Source organism: Sus scrofa, chromosome 14, assembly GCF_054392235.1.
Source record: "Sus scrofa isolate SSC_HxYL_T2T_F1_AM1 chromosome 14, Sscrofa_HxYL_maternal_Yorkshire_Landrace_v2.0, whole genome shotgun sequence".
Lineage (NCBI taxonomy): Eukaryota > Metazoa > Chordata > Mammalia > Artiodactyla > Suidae > Sus > Sus scrofa.
In genome coordinates this window covers 110,513,528-110,535,940 of record NC_139396.1, presented here as the reverse complement: position 1 = coordinate 110,535,940, position 22,413 = coordinate 110,513,528, and the positions used below count along the sequence as shown (strand labels likewise).

Here is a 22,413-nt window from a genome sequence, read left to right as displayed (position 1 = left end):
GTAATCCAGGGGAAAAATATCACTCGTCAAGGCAGAGGTCCACGGTCGGAGCTGGTGAGCTGCCCACACCACCCAGTTGTGAGAAAAGACCATTCAGGAGGAAGTAGTAGCATAAGGGCCGGCTATGGGCACAAGCGGGTGGGTAAGAGGTTCCCAAGTGGAACATGGGGATGACACAGGATGTCAGAAGCCCACAGTGACATGAGACCCAGTGGATGATGCTGGGATGGGGCTCCTGAGCCAAGGGGACCCTGAAACAGCAGGTGGGGGCCTCAGGGCTCTTGTCTCTGGGGTGGGAGTAACCCAGGTAATCCCCAAAAGCAGCCAAGCCTCAGAACTACCAACATGAGGGGGGAAGGACAGAGGCCCAAGGAGGAGTCCTGGGTGACAGGTAGGTAGCAAAAAAGAGATGAAAAAGAATGGCTGGGGGTGCTGGGTATCCTAGAAGCCAATTAAGGAATGAGCTTCAAAAAGGTGAGGTCTTGGGTGTTCCCACTGTGGCTCAGTAGGAACAAACCTGACTAGTATTCATGAGGACATGTGTTTGATTCCTGACCTCGCTCAGTGGGTTAAGGATCCAATGTTGCCATGAGCTGTGGTGTAGGTCGCAGATGAGGCTCAGATCTGGCATTGCTATGGCTGTGGTGTAGGCCAGCATCTGCAGCTCCAATTTGACCCCTAGCCTGGGAACTTCCTTCCATATGCTGCGGATGTGGCCCCAAAATGTGTGTGTGTGTGTGTGTGTGTGTATTCTTTAAGAAATATGTTTCTTTTTCTAAAAAGAAAAAAATATTCTTTAAGAAATATGCTTATTTGGGGGCTGCCTCTCTGCTGGTTTCCTGCTAAGTAATCTGGCAGGGGCTTCTTTCTTGCTTGTAGAAAAGGTGAGGTCTTGCCTGCAGGAGCTGGCAAGGGTGGGGCCTCAAAAGAGGGCACAGGCTGGTGAGAGCAAGTCACAGAAGGCTGGTCTTCTCCTGTGACCTCACTGAGTCACTGTGTACTGCAGACCCTCAGAGGGTAGGTTCCTTTCTGATATTCTCTCTGCACCAAGGTCTATGGCCTTTCTTGTTCTCAGAGTCTAGCATTTCTCTCTGGGCTCTGCCCAGAGCCACCACACTGCGGTAACCTAGCTAGGGTCATCCTCATAATGACTTTGGCTAGGCCCCCTGGAGGGGGGCTGCTCCCCAGACACTGACCCTCATGGCAAGACATGGGCACAGCCTCCTGCAGCTGAGGTCCTGAGAAAGCTTTGGTTCTGGCTCCCAAGGACAGTGGGGAATTTTGGGCCCCCAAGCAGGCCCTTTTGCCATCCATGTGACCAGAGGTAGGCTACAATCTTCCTCTTTGGTGGCATCTCACAGTGATAGGTAATGACCGATGCTCAGTTCTCACGGCAGGTCTGGGCAGCAGCTGCTCACACCCCTGCACAGCTGCCTCCCCTCTGCTCTGCATCTTGGCCCAGCTCCCTCCCCACCCACCCCAGCCTACACTTCCAGAAGGAACAGCTGAGGACACTGTATGTGCAGAGAAAAGAGCACTGGAGCCAGGGTCAGGAAACTGGAGGGGACAGTTCTTACCTCTTACCCTTGTGAAATAAAATTCATATTTTCTGGCAAGACAAGAAAAATTTAAATATACAAAATGGGAGTTCCCATCGTGGCGCAGGGGTTAACGAATCCGACTAGGAACCATGAGGTTGCAGGTTCGGTCCCTGCCCTTGCTCAGTGGGTTAACCATCCGGTGTTGCCGTGAGCTGTGGTGTAGGTTGCAGACGCGGCTCGGATCCCGTGTTGCTGTGGCTCTGGTGTAGGCCGGTGGCTACAGCTCCGATTGGACACCTAGCCTGGGAACCTCCATATGCCGCGGGAGCAGCCCAAGAAATAGCAAAAAGACAAAAAAAAAATAAAAATAAAAATAAATAAAATAAACATACAAAATGTCCCCTGCCCTTTGGCCCCCTCTCTCCCCTACTGTGCATTGTGTCTCTGCATTACACATTGACCAGGCCTCCCCCCACAGCACAAATACCTGCTCAACCATAAAGAGCAACATTCTTCTAGCATCAGCGGGACAAATCCTTAAAAGATAACATTCTTTCTTGATCTTGTAAGGGACTGATGACGCTCACATCTGGACTGTGCAAACTGTCCACAACATGTCATTTAATATAGGCCTCATTTCTCAGAAAACTTCTGTAACTGTGCCTTGACTTCTGATGGGTGGAGCAGTTCCCAGCACTTTTGGAGATGCTCTCTCCAGGTCATAACCTTTGAATTTGGCTTAAATGAAATTTTCCATTTTTTGAATTGACTGATTAATTTGTCATCAATCTGAAAGACTTCACTGCACGTGAGTCATACCATATAGGGGCTGATTTTCTCTGGGGTTCTAGGAGCAGTGGGCATTCTGGAAGCCCTAAGGAGCCTCCCCAGGATGGAGGGGCTGCTGGGTAGTCACTGAGGCAAGGTCTTTAAATGGCGAGTTAGGGTGTGGCATGGAGAGAGCAGTGCTAAGGAATATTCTAGGCAGGGGCCCCAGGGAGGGCAAACTCACAGAAAGGAAAAAATTAACTTCTTCCCAGAAGATTCCTCCCTCCCACAGCAGCCAATTCATCCTGCAGGGCCCAGGGCAGAGCAGGCTAGTCAAAGAGGCTTGGGGGATCGTGGGGCTGCTTCCTACAAGAAGAGTGATTTATGCAAATTATCTAAACATTGGAGCCTCTATTTCTTATTATACTGCATGGAATTTCTTAGAGTTATGACAAAGATTAAAGGGGACAGACTACACGGAGTGATTAAAGAGTTATCTAGGCATGTAGACACCCCAGTAAGTGGAGGCTGCTATTTATGTCCTTAGGTGAGCTCCCAGTTGTGGAGAAGCTTTGCAATAAATAGACTCCTTTTAAATATAGATCAAGTCTAGCAAAGACTGAGTGAATAGCTGTGTTTACTAAGTGGGGCTTTCAAAGGTTGGAACTCAGAATTTCCAGTCTGTGCAACAGCCACAGCCCAAACATTTGGCAGTGGCTGTTGTAATGAGTGGTGTATTTCCACTGGGCAGGCCTGGGCTGGTGCTGGGGTGGGGCCTGAGAGTCACACGAGGTACCCAGAGCAGAGCCCACAGGGTGGGGGCGGGGCAGGGGTGGTGCTGGGTGGAGCCTGGGGCCCTCTTGCTGGTGCTGCCACACCCAACTCTGCCTGTTCTTCTGAGTGCAGCAGGGGCCAAGCGTGCAGAGTCTCCAAGTGGAGGGAGAGCTGACTGGTGTATCTTCATCTCCTCTGGATAAGGCGCCAGTGAGGTGGACCAGATGGCCTGGTGGAAAGCCTGGGTAAGTACAGAGCAAGCAGAGGTGGAGGGTTCCCAAACAGTGTGGGTCTAGAGAAAGGTCTGCTCTGGCCACACTGCTGCCTGCTGGCCCAGGCACAGGACTGGGCTGCCCACTGGGGAGGAAGACAAGGAGAAACTGCCCCAATCCCAGAGGCACTCAGGGCCGGCCAGAACTGAATAGGGAGAACAGGCAGATAATGGAAACTTTAAATGCACCTGGGGCAACTGAAGGGCTGGGGGAGCCCAGCCAAAGAGACCCTGCAGGGAGGGGTCAGGCTGCCAGAAACAAGGGAGAATCATGGTTGAGCCATGTGTGTGTGTGGTATGTGTGCACATGCATGTGTGTAGGGAGAATCAGGCAGATATTCCCTTAAGGAGGGAACAGTATGTGCAAAGGCTCAGAAGAGTGGGAAACTTGACTTTAAAGAGAAGTGGCTCACATTGGCTTCAACATCTTGGAGGGGAGGGTAGAAAGTAGTAGGAGATGTAGGCAGAGCTAGAGAAGCAGGCAGGGCTGGGTCCTACAGAGTGTGTGCAGCAGGCTAAGGAGCTCCAGCTATAGCATAAGAGCAATGGGGAGCCATGGAAGGGCCTCGAGCTGGAGAGCACCGTGATTGAGTAGGCTGACGCCGGAGGGCTCATCAATGCCGCTCCTCTAGGGGACGGGAGGGCAACCTGGCCTGCAGGAGCCTTCCCTATTTGAAATCCATAAGTAAAATTGCAGATCAAGAGTGGGCTGAGTTAGGGAGGACAGAACATCCTGTCCCCAGGTCTCCTGTGTCCCAGCTGAATGAACAGATTCTCAGGAGTGTTTCATCTGGGTTTGAGTCTGAGGCAGTCTCATGCCAAGGAGTTGAAAATACAAAAGGGGGACGAAGATAAGGAGCAGAGGATCACCTTGGCAAGTACGATGTCGTGTGCCCTGCACACCTTCCTTCATTTCATCCGCAGGCAGCCGTGGGACATCAGGGCTACTCTTTCCAATTTACAGATAAGGAAACTGAGGCTCAGCAATGTCTAGTGACTTGCTCAGTCCCACCTCTAGCGAGGGTCTAGCGTGAACTGCTCCCACCCCAGGCTTTCTGTGAATCTCAGTGTGTGACCCAGGCTTATCCCAATTCAGAAAATCTCTTTGTCACAAATGTCACAACCCAGGGACTCTCAGATTCAGACATGCTAGACCTGGACAGATGGGGCAGAGAGGAAGCTGGGGCTCGGTGGGGCAGCTGTTGGGTCCCAGGATAGGTCAAGGGACCAGGGCAGCTTCCAGTTTCCTCCTGGTGGAGGGGAACAAGCCTTTGAGGAGGCAGACATAGCAGGGAGAGGCCAGTGATGGGCACTTTCCAAAGTCAGCTGCTTCCCAATGTGGTTTGATTCCAGCCCTTGATTCCAGTTGGGTGGGGGCAAAAGCCCATTCTTGGGCCCCACCCAGCCAGGCAGGCAGAAGCCTCCTTGTAGGGCCCTGACCAACCTGGCAGGGTAATAATGACATTCCCTGAGCACCTACTGTGTGTGGGACATTCCTCTATGCACCTCAGAGTCAATATCTTACCTGAGCCTCTAGGCACCTTTACAATGTAGATGCCAATGACCTTACCCACAGATGAAAAATAGAGGTACGAGGAAGCAAAAATAATGCCCAAGGTTGCCACACTGGTAAGTGTTGGATTCTGAGTTAGTGAAGCCTGATGCTGGAGCCCAAACTCTGCAGGCCTCGGCCACCCATAACTGTTCATCATCACAGATGAACCCCACCTGAGACTGGGTGAGCTGCCAGGGAGGAACAAGTGACCTCTGAGGCCCTAACTAGACCAGGACCAGAGAGGCCTGTGTGTGGGAGGGGGCCCCATTTGTACCTCTCTTGTGGAGACAACGTTCTGTCTCCCAAGTTCTCCAGGGCAGCCCCGTGACAGGAAAAGGCACAGGCGTGGCAGCTCCCCTGAAACCTTCACAGACATGTAATAGATGTAGAGTCACAAGCCAGGCTGAGTCACCTTTTTAGTGAAAATGTTCCTGTCTGGACTAGCCTGCTCCACCCAAGACCCAGAAGTGGCCTAGGTAGACCCTCCCTCCCACCCTGGGAAGAAGCAGATAGAAAATTTGGAGCTCCCCCACTCCATGCTGACATCCAGAGCTGTGATTCCCAGGAAATTGTCTTTTTTCCCCCTAAAATCATAGTGTGGGAAGTAAGACTGAGGCTTCTCAGAGCAGGGAAATCACAGCCCCAGGGAGCAATTTACAACCAAGTGCACAGGCCACTCCTCAGTGACCAGGACACACAGCCTGGCCAGTCACAGCCCCCTGAGTGCCAGCCTAGGGCAAGGGACAGAGGGAGAGCCCCTCCCAGGTGGCCCTCGAAGCTTAGCATTGAGATCTGAGACCACCCCATTCTCCCAAACCACCTGCATTCCTGTGGGCGAGGTTTCCTTCAGTGAGGGATTCCAGGAAAGTTCAATGTCTGGAAAAGGTTGAGTCATCAAGAGCAGGGGGCAGACACAGAGCTTAGCTTCTGAGTCAGTCTGTGGGTTAAGTCCGGCACCACCATTTTACTAGCTGTGTAACCTTGCCAGGTGCCCTGAGCCCAGCCTATAAAACGGGACATTCATACCTACCTAGTGCCACTAGCAGAGACGTCAGGAAGAGCATTGCATCTCAAGCACCTAAAGCCCCCAGCACACAAGTCCTGGCACGTAGGTGATGCTCAAATCTCTAACAGCAATAACGGCCACTCATGATTCCACCAACAAGGGATGCGATGTATGCATACATTCAGCCGGGCAACATCTGGGACCACACAGGCTCCCTGGATGAAATTTTCACAAGGGAATTACTTGTAACAATTTCTCTGGAAAAACATGGTGCTTATAAATAAAGTAGGAAAATCTGTCACCAGATATTTGAAACTCAAGCAAAGACTATGGAAAGACTCCTTACCTTTTATTCAAAAGAAGTATCTTTACAGATATACTATAGAAGGGAAGCTGCTCTGTGTTTTCAGGTGCTAACCAGGGCCAGGAAGGAAGGAAAAAAGAGAGGAAGGAAGAATGGGTGTGGTGATTGAATACATGAGTGGATGTGGTGGATGGATGGATGGATGGATGGATGGATGGATGGATGGATGGATGTGGTGGTGGGAGGTCTGGATGGAGAAGGGATGAAGAGATGAGTGAATGAATGGATTGGTAGGTGGGTAGGTGAAAGGGTAGTTGAATGGGTGAGGGGTCAATAGAAGGAGTAGGTGAACAGATGAGTGGGAGATCAAATGCAATGGGACTAAACTCCCTTCCATTTGAAGGTTCTCTGAGTTGCCCTCAAACTCAATTCCCATCTCCAATCTCCTTCCACACCTCTACACACCCTTAAGAGGGGTCATTCATTTAGACCTGAGAAATTCAAGTCTTAAGAGCCCTCAAGCAAGATCTGGATTAGAGATGTGGAAGTCAAGAGCCCAGATACTGCGGTTATCTGGTTTATTTCACAATTTTTAGAGCATCTTGCCATTTTTTGTAAACCTAACCCTCTTCCCCTCTGCACCAAGTACCTACATATTTGCAAAGCTGTCAGGATGGTCAACTTTGTACCCTGGCTCACTACTTCTTGTAAGTGCCCACTTCTCAGGAAGAGGGGAGATTGAGGTTGAGCCCCACCTGGCTTTCCAACCTTACCTGCTCTCCTTCCAGGCAGCATGTTCAGCTCCAGAAAGCCTTTCCTTACTGGGTCACTGTCCTTACAGTGTTCCTTAATGGGTCACTATAGTTTTGGGCAGAGTTGTCTTTTTCCTGCCGCCTGCTGAAGGTACTAGAGGGGGCTGGGGGCAGCTGGGCCTGCTGCCTGCCCTCAGATGCACTGGCTGGGAGATCCCAGGCCCCTGGGCAGGGTCAGGGATGGGAGAGGTTTTGTGGCTTTGGCTGGTGCCAGCCCATGAAAACAAGAAGCCATTCTTCAGAGGAAACAAGGCAGTCCCACAGAGCCCAGAGGAGAACCAGTGACCCCTCACAGCCAGGCCACTGTCTCCAGGGGGCTACCCTCACACACTGAGTATGCTCCCTACACAGCTAACTCCTCTGAGTGTCTGGCCCCCAGGTCATCTGGCCTCACAGATCTCCTAGGAGGTTCAACTGCTATGCCTGGTCACCCCAGTAAAACCATTGCAGGACTCTGGAGGAAACTCCCTCTTCAGCATTCCCTCAAGCTCTTACTGGTCTTTTTTCAGGCCAACCCCCCCCCCATCACCATCCCCCCAAAATTTGTTTTGTTTTGTTTTTCCTTAAAGTCCATTGATCATCACAAAAACCCAGGAAATTTAAGTAAAGAGAAAACATATGTCCAACTGAGGCTCTCAGAACCCAGAGCCATGCAGGAGACATATTACAGGCCCACTGGGTATGCAGGATAGGGTGGCGGTGTGGTCCCCACAGGGCAGCTGGCCATGAGAGACACAGGATCCCACCACCAAAAGCTGGAGTTCAGTCCCTAGACCTTCTCCTGGCTGCCCCACTGTCAGCGTTGCAGCTCTGGAAGTGGCTACAACACCAGCCATCCTTGAGGTCTTTCCCTGCACCATCTGAGCCTGTAGGCTCCAACTCCCCAGAGCTGCCACTAGCGCTGAGAGCTGGGATTCTATCTTTCAGGGTGGCTGGGGCCACTGAGCAGCTCCTCCTCAGGATGCGCCTCCTTCCAGCCAGAGGACCGAGCTGGCAGGACAGGCCTCCCTTGGCCGAGGGGCTAAGAGGCATGTGGGGCCTCTGCAGCCCTGACGTGAGGGCTATTGGCAATGGTGCAAAGTGTACAAAACTTCCCTTTCCTCAGCAAACATCTGCTGGAAACTGGTTTATCCAGGAGCTTCAGCCTCCCCTCACCCAGGGGGATGGGCAGTGCCGGGAGGGATGGAGACCCAGCCACTGGTCTGCAGGGACCAAGTCAGCACTCACACTGCCAGGCCAGCCACAAGCTGCACAGCCTTCACTGCCTTCTGGATTCTCTTGCAGATAGAACAGGAGGGCGTCTCGGTGAAGGGCAGCCCCCACTTCAACCCAGACCCCGACGCGGAGACCCTCTACAAAGCCATGAAGGGGATCGGTGAGTGGCTGTGCCATGGGATAGCAGTGACTCTCTGGGGCTGTGCCTGCCCTGCTCACAGCCCTGGATAGGGGGTGCTGGGGCACCCTGGGGGTGGGGAGTTCTCCCCATCATCCTCTAGAGATTCATACAGGCCCCACCATCCCCAGCACAGGCCTACATAGACCCCCAAGACTGGAGAGGGGTGAAGGTGGTTGTGAGCAATGGGGTAAGATAGAGGGGGAACACATGCTATGTGTTCCCACGTGTTCTTGTCCAAGGGACTTCATGCCACTCAGTTTGAGCTTTTGTACACGTCAAATGGCCCCAAGAGCTCTAGATCCTGCGTGTCACTGTGAATTTTGGATGGGATGATGTTGGGAGTTTTGCAGGGCTGATCCAGGTCCAGGGGGCTCTGGCCACCCATGTTCTGCAGTTTTGGCCCTGCCCCCACCCCTACCCTCACCCCACTTAGGCTGGCCATAGGCGGCTTGGTCCTGTCTCCAGGGTCTGCATCCCTGTGAGCAGGAAAGGATGGCCAGAAGCCAGCTGGGATTTGGATAACCCAGCCCAGACAGACCTCATGCTGTCACCCCAGGCAGGATTTACACTCTGGCTGCCTCTGACTGATGAATTGGAGCATGAACAAAAACTGCCATTCCCAGACGGGCTTAGAAAGCACGTGAAATCTTTATTATCTCTACATCCCAAAGAAGATGGGAGAGTAGGGTGGGGCCAGATGGCAGAAGGCTGGACAAGCCAGAGGCTTGGGGAGGTGAGGCTTTGAGCCCATCCAGACGCTGGGCCAGGACTCAGGTCCAGTTTTCTGGACCCTCAGGCCTGACCATCCCCACGGCCGCCGGCACAAGGGAGGTCAAGGCAGGAAGTCTCACTATTTGAGTACCAAAGGGCCCAAGTGATGTCCAGAGCAGATCAGATGAGCAGAAGGGCCTCAGAGTCTATCACCGTAAGGCTGAGTAGGCCTCAACACTTTGTAGGTAAGGGGTGGACTGGTAGATTTTCTGCCTGTCTTGTCTATCATGAATATTATCGGGTTTTGGAGCTATCCAGGCATGTGTCTCCACTACTTGGCCACCAAGCAGCTGGCCCCCATCCTCCCCAGCCCTCATCAGCCTCCCTAGGGGCAGTGGGGGTGCTCATGCTGTGAACCCCTCAGGGACCAACGAGCAGGCCATCATCGACGTGCTCACGAAGAGAAGCAATGCTCAGCGGCAGCAGATCGCCAAGTCCTTCAAGGCTCAGTTTGGCAAGGTAAAGGGGGACAGGTGTGCCAGTACAGGGCTGGGGGGCACCCTGGGGACTGCTGCTATCAGACACAGCCTGGGAGGCAGCCCCTTGTCTAGAGCACAGTTTCCTGGCAACACAGGCCATTTGGGACCTACTTAGACTAAATTCATGATGCATTGGTTCCCTGAAAATCAGATTTATCTCACAGTCCTGTGCTTTTTCTAAAAAACTTACTGATGGTTCCCCACAGCCCTGGCTTGTCCAGCCTTCTGCCATCTGGCCCCACCCTACTCTCCCATCTTCTCTCACTTGCTCCTTTACATCTGCTCCACATCCCTGAGCTGTTTCCCCGCCTCTGTGCTTTGCTTGTCGTGTTCCCCAAGCCCGGAAGCCCCTTCTCCCCACATGCCCGAGATGCAGGCTGGGCTCCGCTCTGTGTTGTGCTCCAGAATGTCTCCTGGTGCTGGAGCTGCTGTTCCCACCTCCTCCCACCTGCCATAGGGAGCTCCAAGAACAGGGAGCATGCAGGCTGGACCTTTTGTTCCTCCTCCCACCTCCCACCTCCCACCACCCCAGGACAGACCCAGGCTAAGGAAACACAGGAATAAGTGCACACAGAACCAAAGTGGCCAGAAGCCCCAACAACATATATTGATAATGTGGAGATTTAACCCAGGAAGATGAGTGATGAAGTCCAGATGCTCCATGGGAGAAACCAATGTGCCCTTTAAAAAATTATATCTCTCTCAATCTTCACAACTACACATTATTCTCTGCATTCAACGCTAGAGGAACTGATGTTGTGAGAGGTGGAAAATGTTGCCCAAGATCCCAGAACCTGTAAGCAACCAGGTTGGGATTTAAATCCAAGTCCTTGGGGCTTCATTGTTCTATTCGGATAGATGAGCTGGGGGTGGTCTTATGGCTTCTTATAGACACAGTTGCCTTCAGAAGGAGACACACGTGAGATAGTTTCCTTAATTCATTTCATGCCTTCATTGAGTGCCTCCGGGCTAAGTGACAGGGACTTGATGGTGAGCACTGACACACGTGTATTTTAAGCCTTTGATGTGCCCACCACTGAGTGGAGCTGAGCCACTCGCATCTCTCTGCCAATCTCCTAAGCAATGGAATAAAACAGGAGCACCATGGCCTTCATTTCAGAGGAAAAGGTAATAACACTGAGAGAGGCTGAGCTGCTGGCCCCAGAATCCCCAGCCAGCACAGGCACATGGCAGAGCTCACAGGGGAATCCAGCTGGAGCCCCTGAGCCAACCACCATCTGCTGTCCACACTCCAGTGGGCACAGCATACAGAGCATCACTCTTCCTTGATCCTGCCTTAGGATCTCACCGAGACCTTGAAGTCGGAGCTGAGTGGCAAGTTCGAGAGGCTCATCATAGCCCTCATGTACCCTCCATACAAATACGAAGCCAAGGAGCTGCATGATGCCATGGAGGTAACCAAGCAGGAGGGGAGGGGGAGGGGAGAAAACTTACAAGGACGTGGGACGGGGGTGGGGGGGGTAGGGGGCTCCAGGACTCCTTTCCCCAGAGATCCTGGCACAGCTCCCCTTGAGCCACCATTTGGAATGAGTCTAGCGAGCATGCAGCCTGCTGTTGAGGCTGCCACCAAACACAGACTGGCCTCCGCCATCATGTAGCCATGATGAAACCAAAATCAGTCCTTCTCAGGACACTGCCAGACCAGGAGTGCAGGAATTAGGAAGCAGCCTCTGCCATCACATGCCTGGTCCCCCCCTCCCCCGCCCTGGTCCCCATACTTCCCACTGCTCCTTTTGCATTCAAAGACAATTAAGAGGGAGCCAGGACCCAATAACAATAATCACCTCCATTGAAGGGCAGTTACGTGCCAGGCATTTTACATCCATTACCTCTAATCCACCTTCTGGATGGGGGACGCTTATCCCTGATGAAGACCTCCCTGTCTTCTCAAGGAGACAGAGTGACCTATTGGGACCCCCCAGCGAGGGAGAGCCAGGCTGAGACACAGCTCTCCCATTGCATCACTTGCCCACATTAGCTGCTGCTGGAAATAAATGCTTATGACTTCCCCCAGGAGCACCCTCCCACAGCAGCCCTCCAGCAGAGCAGTGACCGGTTCTTCCCAGGGCTCTTCCTTTTGCCTCTTGACAAAAGAGGGTGGGGACAGAGCCTGGGCAGGGTGCAGGCAGTGCTCTCCAGCAGGCTGGTTTTTACCCACAGGGCTTAGGTACCAAAGAGGGTGTCATCATTGAAATCCTGGCTTCTCGGACCAAGAACCAGCTGCAGGAGATAATGAAGGCGTATGAGGAGGGTAAGGGGCCTGCCGGGAGGGAAGGTGTGGGAACGGCCATGAACTTTGGCAGCCTAGCAGGAATCAAGGGGCAAGCAGTGTACTAGGCCACGCTGGACTCTTTCTGGGCTTTTTTTTTTTTTTTTTTTCTTTTTAGGACCACACTTGCAGCATTTAGAAGTTCCCAGGCTAGGGGTCAATCAGAGCTGTAGCCATCGGTCTACACCACAACCACAGCAACTCGGGATCCAAGCCATGTCTGTGACCTGCACCACTGTTCACAGCAACACCAGATCCTTAACCCACTGAGAGAGGCCAGGGATCAAACTCACATCCTCATGGATCCTAGTTGGGTTTGCTAACCACTGAGGCATGACGGGAACTCCCTGGACCTTTCCACACAAGGGAGCTGAGCACCTACTGTGTGCCAAGCCCCATGTCTGACCATGAAGTTGGCTATGACTCAGGCTCAATCCCTAAGCTCCCTCAGCTCACGGGCTGCTGGGGGGAAGGGCGCATACCCACTAAACTCTCTTCTTCCCCCTGAAAGTGTGACAGCTCTGTGAGCCACAGGCTGTGTCAGCAAGCTGATAGGACTGGCCCCTTTCTAGCCAGCATAGGCTGACCCAGGGGAGCTCGCAGGGCTTTGCCAGAGCCAAAGGTATGGGGCACCAGCTATCATGGAATCTATGGGAGGCAAGGCAAAGCCCATCCTCCCTGCGGTCTGCCTGGTGGGGAGTCTGCCTAAAGGTTCTGCCACAGATAAAATGGAACCCGATGGGCAGCCACTGGCTGGCCTGGCCCATCTATGTGCTTTGAGCTAGGCTGGCAACCCACCTTGCTTCCTAGTTCTATACAACCACTGGGGGTGGAGTCTCCACTGAGACACCTGGGCAGTGCAAACATTCCCTGTGCCAAGGACACTTCCTTCCTGGAAGGCTTTAGTCAGAAGTGTGGGAAGCGGGGCTGGGAAGAGGTGAGCTGGTCTGAGCCTCATGCTCTTGTTTCCCTGCAGACTATGGGTCCAGCCTGGAGGAAGACATACAAGCAGATACCAGTGGCTACCTGGAGAGGATCCTGGTGTGCCTTCTACAGGTATCACAGCCCAGGCTCCTGGAAGCCCTTGGTCTGGGGGATCCCCACAGCTGCCACCCCCAGGGAGTGGCTCTTGGGCAGAGCTGCTAGGTCAGTGGTGGAAGGGTGTGGTCCAGCCACTGTGGCCTGGGCTCATCCCAGTGTGGTTGGAGGGTTCTCAAGGCAGAGCCCTCATGCCTTGCCTGACACGAGGGCCCGTCACGGAGCAGGTCCTTCCTGCCAGGCCCCATGCCAGGCACACTGCTTACCTTAGTTCACTGAAGCCCCCAGCTCCCAAGGAAGCCTTCCTTACTCTTATATGACGAATGAGAGAGCCGAGGCCTGGGGAGGGTGACTGCCTGCCCTCCTGCCTGGCTCTCCCCTGCTCAGCCAGCCTGCCTTACAGAGCTGCCTCTTCTGTCCCTAGGGCAGCAGAGATGACCTGAGTGGCTTCGTGGACCCAGGACTGGCCCTCCAGGATGCCCAGGTAAGGCCACCCCCCAGCAGCTTCAGTTCTGCTGGCCACTGGCCCCACCCTCTGCCATCTAGACTCTAGAGGCTGATACCTAAAAGCCTCCCATAGACCCTTGCCCGTGGGGGTTTTCGCTGATGCTAAGCTAGACCCAGCTCAGCCCTCTGCCACCCTTTACCCTCTGGGCCTGAGGAGGAAAGTGAGGGTATAGGGGAAGAAGGAGACTGATTTGAGTGGGATCTCCTGAAGCCCTACCACAGCAGGAACAGCCTACAGACCTGGGGATGCTGGGCCTCTGAGGCCTGGATGTGTGTATTCAGCCCTCCAAGTGTCTGCTTGCTACCAGAGTACTTGGAGGCGCCCCAGCAGCAGAGCAAAGCCCCCAGGGTCAGTTCCTAGAGCAGCCAGGGATCGAGAAGAGAATTTAACCAGCCAGGGAGAGCAGGCTTCCCATCAAAAAGAGGATCAAGCTGAAGAGAACACCACCTGGCAGCGAGGACAGGGGGCTGTCCTTCACCCCCTTGCTTGTCTTCACTGGCGTGTCATGGGTGTCCCAATGCCAGGATCTGTATGCAGCGGGTGAGAAGATTCGTGGGACTGATGAGATGAAGTTCATCACCATCTTGTGCACACGCAGTGCCACACACCTGATGAGAGGTACTGGGGAGGTGAGGGGGCAGTGCCAGGGCTGTAGGGGGCGGGAGCAGGCAGGGGGTGCCTTGGTCACAGTGCCTCTCCCTTCACACTGAATATCCAGTGTGTGGCCTTGTCCAGTCCTGGAGCTGGGGAGGGTGCCGGAGCCCTGGACCTTTTCCCCGGCAATCAAGGGGAGGTCACCGGTGAAGCCTTGATGTGGGGTCTCTGATCTGAGATGCTGGGGGCATCACGCTGAGGTGTGCGTGTCCCCTAAGAGAATGCCTCCCTCCGCAGTGTTTGAGGAATATGAGAAAATCGCCAACAAGAGCATTGAGGACAGCATCAAGAGTGAGACCCATGGCTCGCTGGAGGAGGCCATGCTCACAGTGGGTAAGAGACAGAGCTCAGCCTGGGGCTCACGTGTGTCCACCGGCCCTGGGCTCAGCGTGGGGCAGTGCCAGAGGGTGAAGGGCCCAAGGTGCCATAGCAAGGTCCCTGTGTTCACCTTCCAGCCTCCTCTCCAAGCATGAACCCTTCACCTAGGACACTGGAGCTACTGTAAGGGGAGACCCCAGTATCCCCAGTGTGCTGTGTGCTGGGGACATTCCCTGCGTAGCCCACATAGTGCCCAGCACTGTGTGAGTGTGTCATGGTGTGTGTGTGTGTGTACATGAGTATGTATGTGAGGATATGTGAGTGTGTGTGTGCACGTGCACATGCAAGCTTGCAGGATTGTGCCAGGCCCAGGACCTGCCCTTACCTACAGCAGCCACACAGGGAACATTCTGGTTCTGACTATGAAGCCCTGAAGAAATCACCTGTCTGAACCTTAGCTGGGGGTCTGGCCCCCAATTCACCTGCTGATTGGAGAGATGATGTGACCACCAAACTAAGGGATTGATGGTCTGACACCGGGGAACACCGAGAACCCTCCCCCAAATGTGAGGTCAAGCCCATGTGGGAGGACCGCCTCCAGAGCACATCCTGGGGTCCAAAGCTGGGGTGACAGGGACAGGAGTCAGTGCAGAGTGCAGAACTGAAGCCCAGGCTGGAGGTACTTCTCTTGTTCCTCCCACGATGGAACCAAGGTCACCTCCACACCAAGCTGTCCCTATTCGGTGCCAAGCAGCAGCCAGGGAGCTGCAGCATAGTGTGCCCTGGTCCCCAGGGGTGGACTGGGACATCTGACACTCCCCAGCCACCTTAACTGCTGTGATAAATCCAATCTATGTAGGAACAACTCAGATGCCCCCTGCTCCAGCCTCTGCTTCCAAAGGCAGCCCCTGGATCCAACTTAAGTAATTCCTGAGTAAAATCTTCAGTCAGGGAAAAGCGAAGCTGTGCAGGCCCTGGCATGCTGGCCACTTCCTGCTCATTCATCCCTGAAAACTCACCTCCCTCACTTCATGAGTGAGGACAGTGCAAGCCAGGGAGGTCAATTCACAAGGGCACCCAGTGACATCAGGCGGGGTTCGAACTCACGCCTACCTCCCTCAAAGCCCTTTCTGCTCTTTCCACTGCCTTGGGTTAAAACGCCAACCTCCCCGCCCAGACAATGAGTCTCTGAAACAGCATCCACGGAGGAGAGCATGGGGCCAGAGGCCCTGCGTGTCTTCGTGCCAAGCACCATCTGTCACAGAGAAATTCAAACTGCAGGGGTCCTCTGATAAGTGACATGAAAAGCAAGCCCTCAGAGTCCCGTGGTCACCAAAACGGTGGCTCAGCCATGAAGCTGAGTTGCAAAGCTGGGAGGAGCTGTGCTCTTCTAGATCAGACCCTCCCTGGCCCTGTGGGCCAAGTGCTATTCACGCCTGGCCCTTTTGCCTGCCTGCTCTGGGCCTCTGCACCTGCGCTTGATGCCCCGGGCTTCTTTCCCTGCCCCACCCCTCCTAACACAAAGCCTCTCCTTTTAAGACTATAGGCAGAGCAGAAATAAATAGGCCAAGCCTTACACAATGCTTGCTAACCCTTAAGACCTGAGGCAAAACATAAATAAACATGTACACAATGCCACCTACAACCTCTGGTTGCTAACAGAACTTTCCTGTTTCCCAGTAAAATGTACCCGGAACCTCCACAGCTACTTTGCCGAGAGACTCTACTACGCCATGAAGGTAACTGTTCTGTCTTCTGCCCACCTGACCCTCAGCCCGACACAGCACCAACTACAGAGCCAAGGAGCTCAGAACCACCACCCAGGTCTTCAACACCTGGGTCTCCTCTAAGCCCAGCCTGTAGTGGGCCAGACCAGTTTTAGTTCTCAGAGGGCAAACCAAGGCTAGGGAAGGGAAGCCGCCTCTCCTGAGAGCTGAATCGGAGCAGCTGTATTTATCGGTGTTCATTGCACTGAACTTTTACCACAATCCTGGAGAGGTGTCATAATCCACCCTCCTAGAAATGGTGAAAGCAAAGTTTATGGTCAAGGTCACACAGCTGGTAAGTGGCAGATCTTTGATTTGAGCCCAAGTCAGTGCAATTGTCCTTTTTTTTTTTTTTTTTTTTTTTACTACATCCTCAGCATGTAGTAATTCCCAGCCCAGGGATCAAACCCATGTCACAGTAGTGACAACACCAGATCCCTAACCTACTGTCCCACCAGGGAACTCCATGTCCTTTTTGTTTATGATTTTATTTATTTATGTATAAATGTCCGTGTGGCCTCCTTGAGAAAGAATAGGTCAGGATTGCCCTGAGGTCAAGGCACCCTGTGAACGGACACGTTCTAAGGGAGATTACGCACGCAGCCCCACTTTCCTGCATGTGCTGGGGTGCCAGTCTGGGTTTGCCTGTTGTTCAAAAGGCTGCATGAGCCACTTAAACAGATGTTCAAGACACTCGAGCATGGAGGTTCTGGTATCTGGAAGAAGACTGACAGTCAAATTAATTTCTGGAGACTAAAGTCAGTGCCCACCTTCTCTGACTGATTGTTGCTAACATCACCTGAATAGGAACCCCAAGCTTGCTGGCCAGGAAATGAGAGAAGGTGTGAGATTCCTTTGGCCAGTCCCTCCGACACGAGGAAGCTCTTGGATGAAAGTGAAAGATCCTGCATGTGAACTAGTCAGTTAAGCCGATTTCATGTTGTGCTGTCCTAGGAAGAGATCTTATTCCTGGAGCAGCGAGCATTGTGTGTCTAGAATCTGAGGTGATAAATCAAACACACTGCCATCGAGGGCATTTGGCTTCTAATAGGGGAGAGAGGCGGGCAGTGAGGGAGAAGAGATCAAGGGACCCCTTGGCACATTCCTCCTAGTGCTTTACTGCTAAAGCAGAGGCTCATTCCTGCAGCCCCATGGACTACAAAAGCCCCCTGGACTCCACATAGATTTGTCCATCATCACAGAGATGAACCAGGAAGGCAAGAAGCAATGGCTGATTGCTGTGTCTTATCCAGGGAGCAGGAACTCGTGATGGGACCCTGATCAGAAACATCGTCTCGAGGAGTGAGATCGACTTAAATCTCATCAAGGGTCAGTTCAACAAGATGTACGGCAAGACCCTCAGCAGCATGATCATGGTAAGCCACGGGCTCCTAATTCTAACACCAGTTTGAAACAGAGAGGTCACTGGGAAACCTGAATGCTATGACCAGTTACATAAGTCCCATGTGTCCATCCCTGCCCCGTGGGTGTCACAGTCTTGCATTGCTATGTCGTATGTACAGGGATCAGCAAGAAAGTGAGCTTGGCCAGGGCCTGGAGGGGAGTGGAGGTCACTGTATGTTCACCCAGAAAGTTAGATACATTTGCATCTGAGTTATGGTTGCCCCTTTGAAAAAGACACACTGAATCCTTGCAGAAAGAACCATATCTAAAGAGTCAGTGGTTTAGGAGGAATCAAGGCATCACTTTCAAATCCAGATTTTAGTAGCCCTGGCAGCAAAAATTTAAGGACATAAATCAGATGGGCTCCAGCGGGTTGCCAAACCCTATTCCAATTAGGGAAAGTTCTAGAGCTGAGAAAACGCAGAGCGGTTATCACGCTGTCGTAACTTCAAGAGAAATAGGCCTTCTAGTCATTAATGTCAATTGAGGCCTTGACAACTTCATTAACAGATGTCAAGTCATGAGAAATATATGCCTAAGTCTGGCTATTAAGTCAAGTCTCTAGTAATTCTACAAATGTCTATTGTTCACGACACTTCCAAGAAACACATAGCTTACAATATGCTAAAAAGACATTTCTGGAGTTCCTGTCAAGGCTCAGCAGTTAATGAACCCAACCAGTATGCATGAGGATGCGGGTTCAATCCCTGGCCTTGCTCAGTGGATTAAGGATCCAGCATTGCTGTGGCTGTGGTATAGGCTAGCAGCTGTAGCTCTGAATGGTCCCCTAGCCAAGGAACCTCCATATGCCACTGGTTGGGACCTAAAAAAAAGGACCAAAAAAAGGACATTTCTGCTTTGAAAGGTTTCAGAATGGGGAAGCAGGTAGGCAGAGGTGGGGCAGAGCATAATTATTCTTGGTATTGTTGTAGGATTTCCAGCTGTCTTGTCAAGAGACAGGAGGGCTAGGTGCAAGTCAGCCCAGGCCGCTGCTGTGTCACCTTCAGGAAGGGCTTTCCCAATACTTAGTCCCAGCCAGTGTTGTGAAGTCCTACAACCACACCTGCTTTCTGCGACATCAGGGAGATTTCTATTCTCTCCCACCAATCCAGTTAGGTAGAGCCACAGTCAGATTTAAGAACAAAAATACTGTTGGGTGAAAATGATTACTTCCGCCCTCTTACCAGGTATACCTCGTTACGGAGATAGAGTAGGCTAATTAGTGTACAATCAATAAAATAGCCCCTTGCCTAGATGTCCGTGAAGCCCACCCTCTTAGACTTTGCCTAAAGTTGTCTCTTCAGAAAATTTCATTGGACCTGTAAGTTGACCAAATAGTTTCTTTTTAATATAGACCAGTCCTTATAAATGTCATCAAAGCAAACATGATTTTCAATATCAGCATTAAAAACTCCTACATAGAAACTAAGAGGAAAATGTATAAAAACCCCATGTGTGACTTTATACACATACATTTGAAAAGGCAGACAGAATGAATGGCTTTTTAAAAAAAAATCTACATTCAAAAATTTGCTTGAAAGTAGTGAAAAAAAAAAGAAAAAAGATATTTAAAATGTGGTTTAAAATCTTCAAGAAAATTTCAGGCTCAAATGATTTTACCAGCAAATTTGTCAAAACAGTTAAGGTAATTGCGAGAATTGTCATGACATAAACCGCTGTAGAGCCTAGAAAAGTGGAACTAGCCTCCAGCCCTAGCACTTAGTCACTGAGTGGCCTTGGATAAATCCAATACTCTCTCTTGGTCCCATTTTACTTAACCACAAAAAAAAAAAAAAAAAAATTCTCCTGTTCTGTCTGGTTCTATGTGCAGACCCTTGACTGGCCAGTGCCATCAGGATCTGCAATAGCTGAGGGGCCTGGTAGACCACAGAAAGAGTGTTCAGCCATTGGACCTGTAGGCTCTATCCTACTGGGAGACCAATGTTATTTGATCCCTACATGAGGCAGCTGCTGTGCAGTCAAGATCATGTTTCTCCTGCTAATTATTTCTCACCACATCTCAGCAAGAGTCATATCATCAATGCCATTTAATAAATGAGACTGAGGCTCAGAGTGATGATGGAGTTTGACTCAGCCACAGGGTCAGTGAGTGATGAGGCTGTGGTCTAAGTTCTGCATGGTCTCAAAGCCCATACTCTCTCTACTGCACCCCCTATCTCCAGGTGTGGCACTGGGCACCCTGCTTTCAGCCTCTGTTCCCTGATCTGCAATAGTAGGTGCTGAATAAATGATGGATCATGTTGAATAAATGAATGGTTGGACATACCTGGGTCCTGAATGAAATGTAGGGAAGGCCCCTGGGGCTATGGATGGCATCAGGGCCCACTTAAATGCCTGTCTTGCTCAAGAGCAGAACTGAGGGGTTTTTGTTTTGTTTTGTTTTTGTCTTTTTAGGGCCACACCTGCAGCATATGGAGGTTCCCAGGCCAGGAGTCGAATCAGAGCTGTAGCCGCCTGCCTATGCCACAGCCACAGGAACACCAGATCTGAGCCACATCTGTGACCTACACCACAGCTCACAGCAACACCAGATCATTTACCCACTGAGCGAGGCCAGGGATTGAACCCGCAACCTCATAGTTCCCAGTAGGATTCGTTTCCGCCGCGCCATGACAGGAACTCCCAGAGCAGAACTGTCTTTGTGATTCATTTTCCACATTAAGCCTGCCTGAAGTTAGTAAGAGAATTAAAAAGAGATACAAAGGAATAGCCTTAAATGGAAAATAAGGAAAGACAGGGGACACAGTGTGGGGCTGGTGGCATGGGAAACTGCACAGGAACGGACCACGCCTCCCCCAAGAAGCCCTGACTCCTAGTATGAGCAGCAGCTTCTGATGGAGGTGACTCCAAGCCAGGCCAATGGCACAAACCCCCTCTAACTCTCCTGTCCCTCCTATCCTCAGGAAGACACCAGTGGCGACTACAAGAATGCCTTGCTGAACCTGGTGGGCAGCGACCCCTGAAGGCTCAGAAAGACAAGAGCAAAGGCCAAGAAGCCGGAGCCCCTGGGTCCTGCTTGCTCAAACTTGGCCATGGGGGGGCGGGGGAGGGGAGGCCACAGCATGCCTTTCAGTCTTCTATCTCTCAGCTTCCAGTGCTATTCAGCCAGGTTCTCTCTGACCCAGAAGGAAGGATCAGCCTGGGGCTCCTACCTCCCCTAGACTCCCAGGTCAATTCCAGATGTGAACACACTGCCAATCTCAGCATGAATCTGGTCTGACAACTACCTGGACAAGAAGGGGTCTGCAAGGGCTCGTGATTGTTTCTTCCTTTCTACACAGGTCATACAGTCCCCTTGTGCCTGACAGGTCACAGAGTCCCCTAGACACAAGGTACACAGATATTCAGTCCCACCTCCATTTACTAATCTGGATCCGCAGAGACAGGACCATGGAATATGGAATTTTAATAAGAATCTCAGCTGATACCCTTCTCTTTCAGGCAAACAGAGAAGACTGTGAGAGCCCATGTGTTTCAGAGCACATACTCATGGGTAGCTTGAGAAAGAAACACACACACACCCAGGCCACAGGGCTGCCACTAACATTCATTTACCAGCTTCTTCGAAAATATTAGGCTACAGGTAGACCAACAGAGAGAGCTGCAAGTAAGTGTCCTGACACAAGGACACTGTGTTCCAAGAGGCTCGGGCTTCTCTAGTCCTTGATCAAATTAGCTGCTCCTTCCTTCCATGACACAAGCACGGAACAGCTCTAATCCTGACCAAATGGCAACAGCAGCTTGTTAGAGGAGAAGCTGAGATGCCTGTGTCATGCTTTCAGAATAATAAAGATTTGTACATTTGGTTCTAAGTGTCTTTGAAGGTTTAGCAGTGGCTAAAGCAAATCCGTCAGTAAACCTAAAAGAAATATAATTAAACAATCTTTGAACATCACAAAACCTGAGCACACAGGTGAGCATTTCCCTGTGGGAACACTCTGAGTGTGCTTGCTGTCACCCTAGGGTGACACTCTTTCTCTCTCCATCTCTCTCAGCCTCTTTTTCCTTACTTTTAACTGCAGGGATGGAAATTCAGTTGCAAGGCTACCTTCAAACCACCCCAAAGGTAGTGATATAAAATCATCTTGTGTGTGTGTGTGTCTTTTTAGGGCCACACCCACAGTATATGGAGGTTCCCAGGCTAAGGACTGAATTGGAGCTGTAGCTGCTGGCCTACGCCACAGCCACAGCCACAGCAATACCGGATCCTTAACCACTGAGAGAGGCCAGGGATCGAACCCTCATCCTCATGGATCCTAGATGGGTTCATTAACCACAGAGCCACAATGGGAACTCCCTAAAACCATTGTTTTATATGAGTTCTGTAGGTCAGGGCTTTGGCTGAGGCACAGTGCAGATAGCTTGTCTCTTTCCTGCCAGTCTGCGGACTCTGTTGGGAAGACCCAAAAGTCAGGAGAATTCTAGGGCAGGTGCTGGAGTTATTTGGAGGCTTCTCTCACATGCCGGTGAAACGGCTGACAGGCTGAGCTCAGCTGAGACTGTCCCTGGCACTCCCACATGTGGCCTCTCCAGGATGGGGCCTCAGGCTCATGCGCGTCCTTACATAGTGGCTGTGTTGCCTTTTGTAACGTAACCTCATGCAGATCACTTCAACTGTGCCCTCTTGGTCAAAGACATCACAAGCCAACCCAGCTTCAAGGGAAGGAGACTTAGGCCCCAGCTATCAATGGGAAGAAGGTCAAAGAATTTGAGGGCCATTTTCTTAAACCTCCGACA

At 51.8% G+C, this 22,413-nt stretch overlaps 1 protein-coding gene across 1 annotated transcript; it reads left to right on the top strand.

Moving 5' to 3' along the window:
* Positions 1 to 3,202: 3,202 nt before the first annotated feature.
* On the top strand, positions 3,203 to 21,481 carry ANXA8 (annexin A8). The gene is given in 12 exon segments (NM_001243599.1): positions 3,203 to 3,328; positions 8,316 to 8,406; positions 9,563 to 9,657; positions 10,979 to 11,092; positions 11,859 to 11,949; positions 12,944 to 13,023; positions 13,430 to 13,489; positions 14,038 to 14,131; positions 14,405 to 14,500; positions 16,166 to 16,224; positions 17,505 to 17,627; positions 20,580 to 21,481. Coding segments are annotated over 12 exon segments (984 nt in total). The 5' UTR covers positions 3,203 to 3,307; the 3' UTR covers positions 20,640 to 21,481.
* Positions 21,482 to 22,413: the final 932 nt, after the last annotated feature.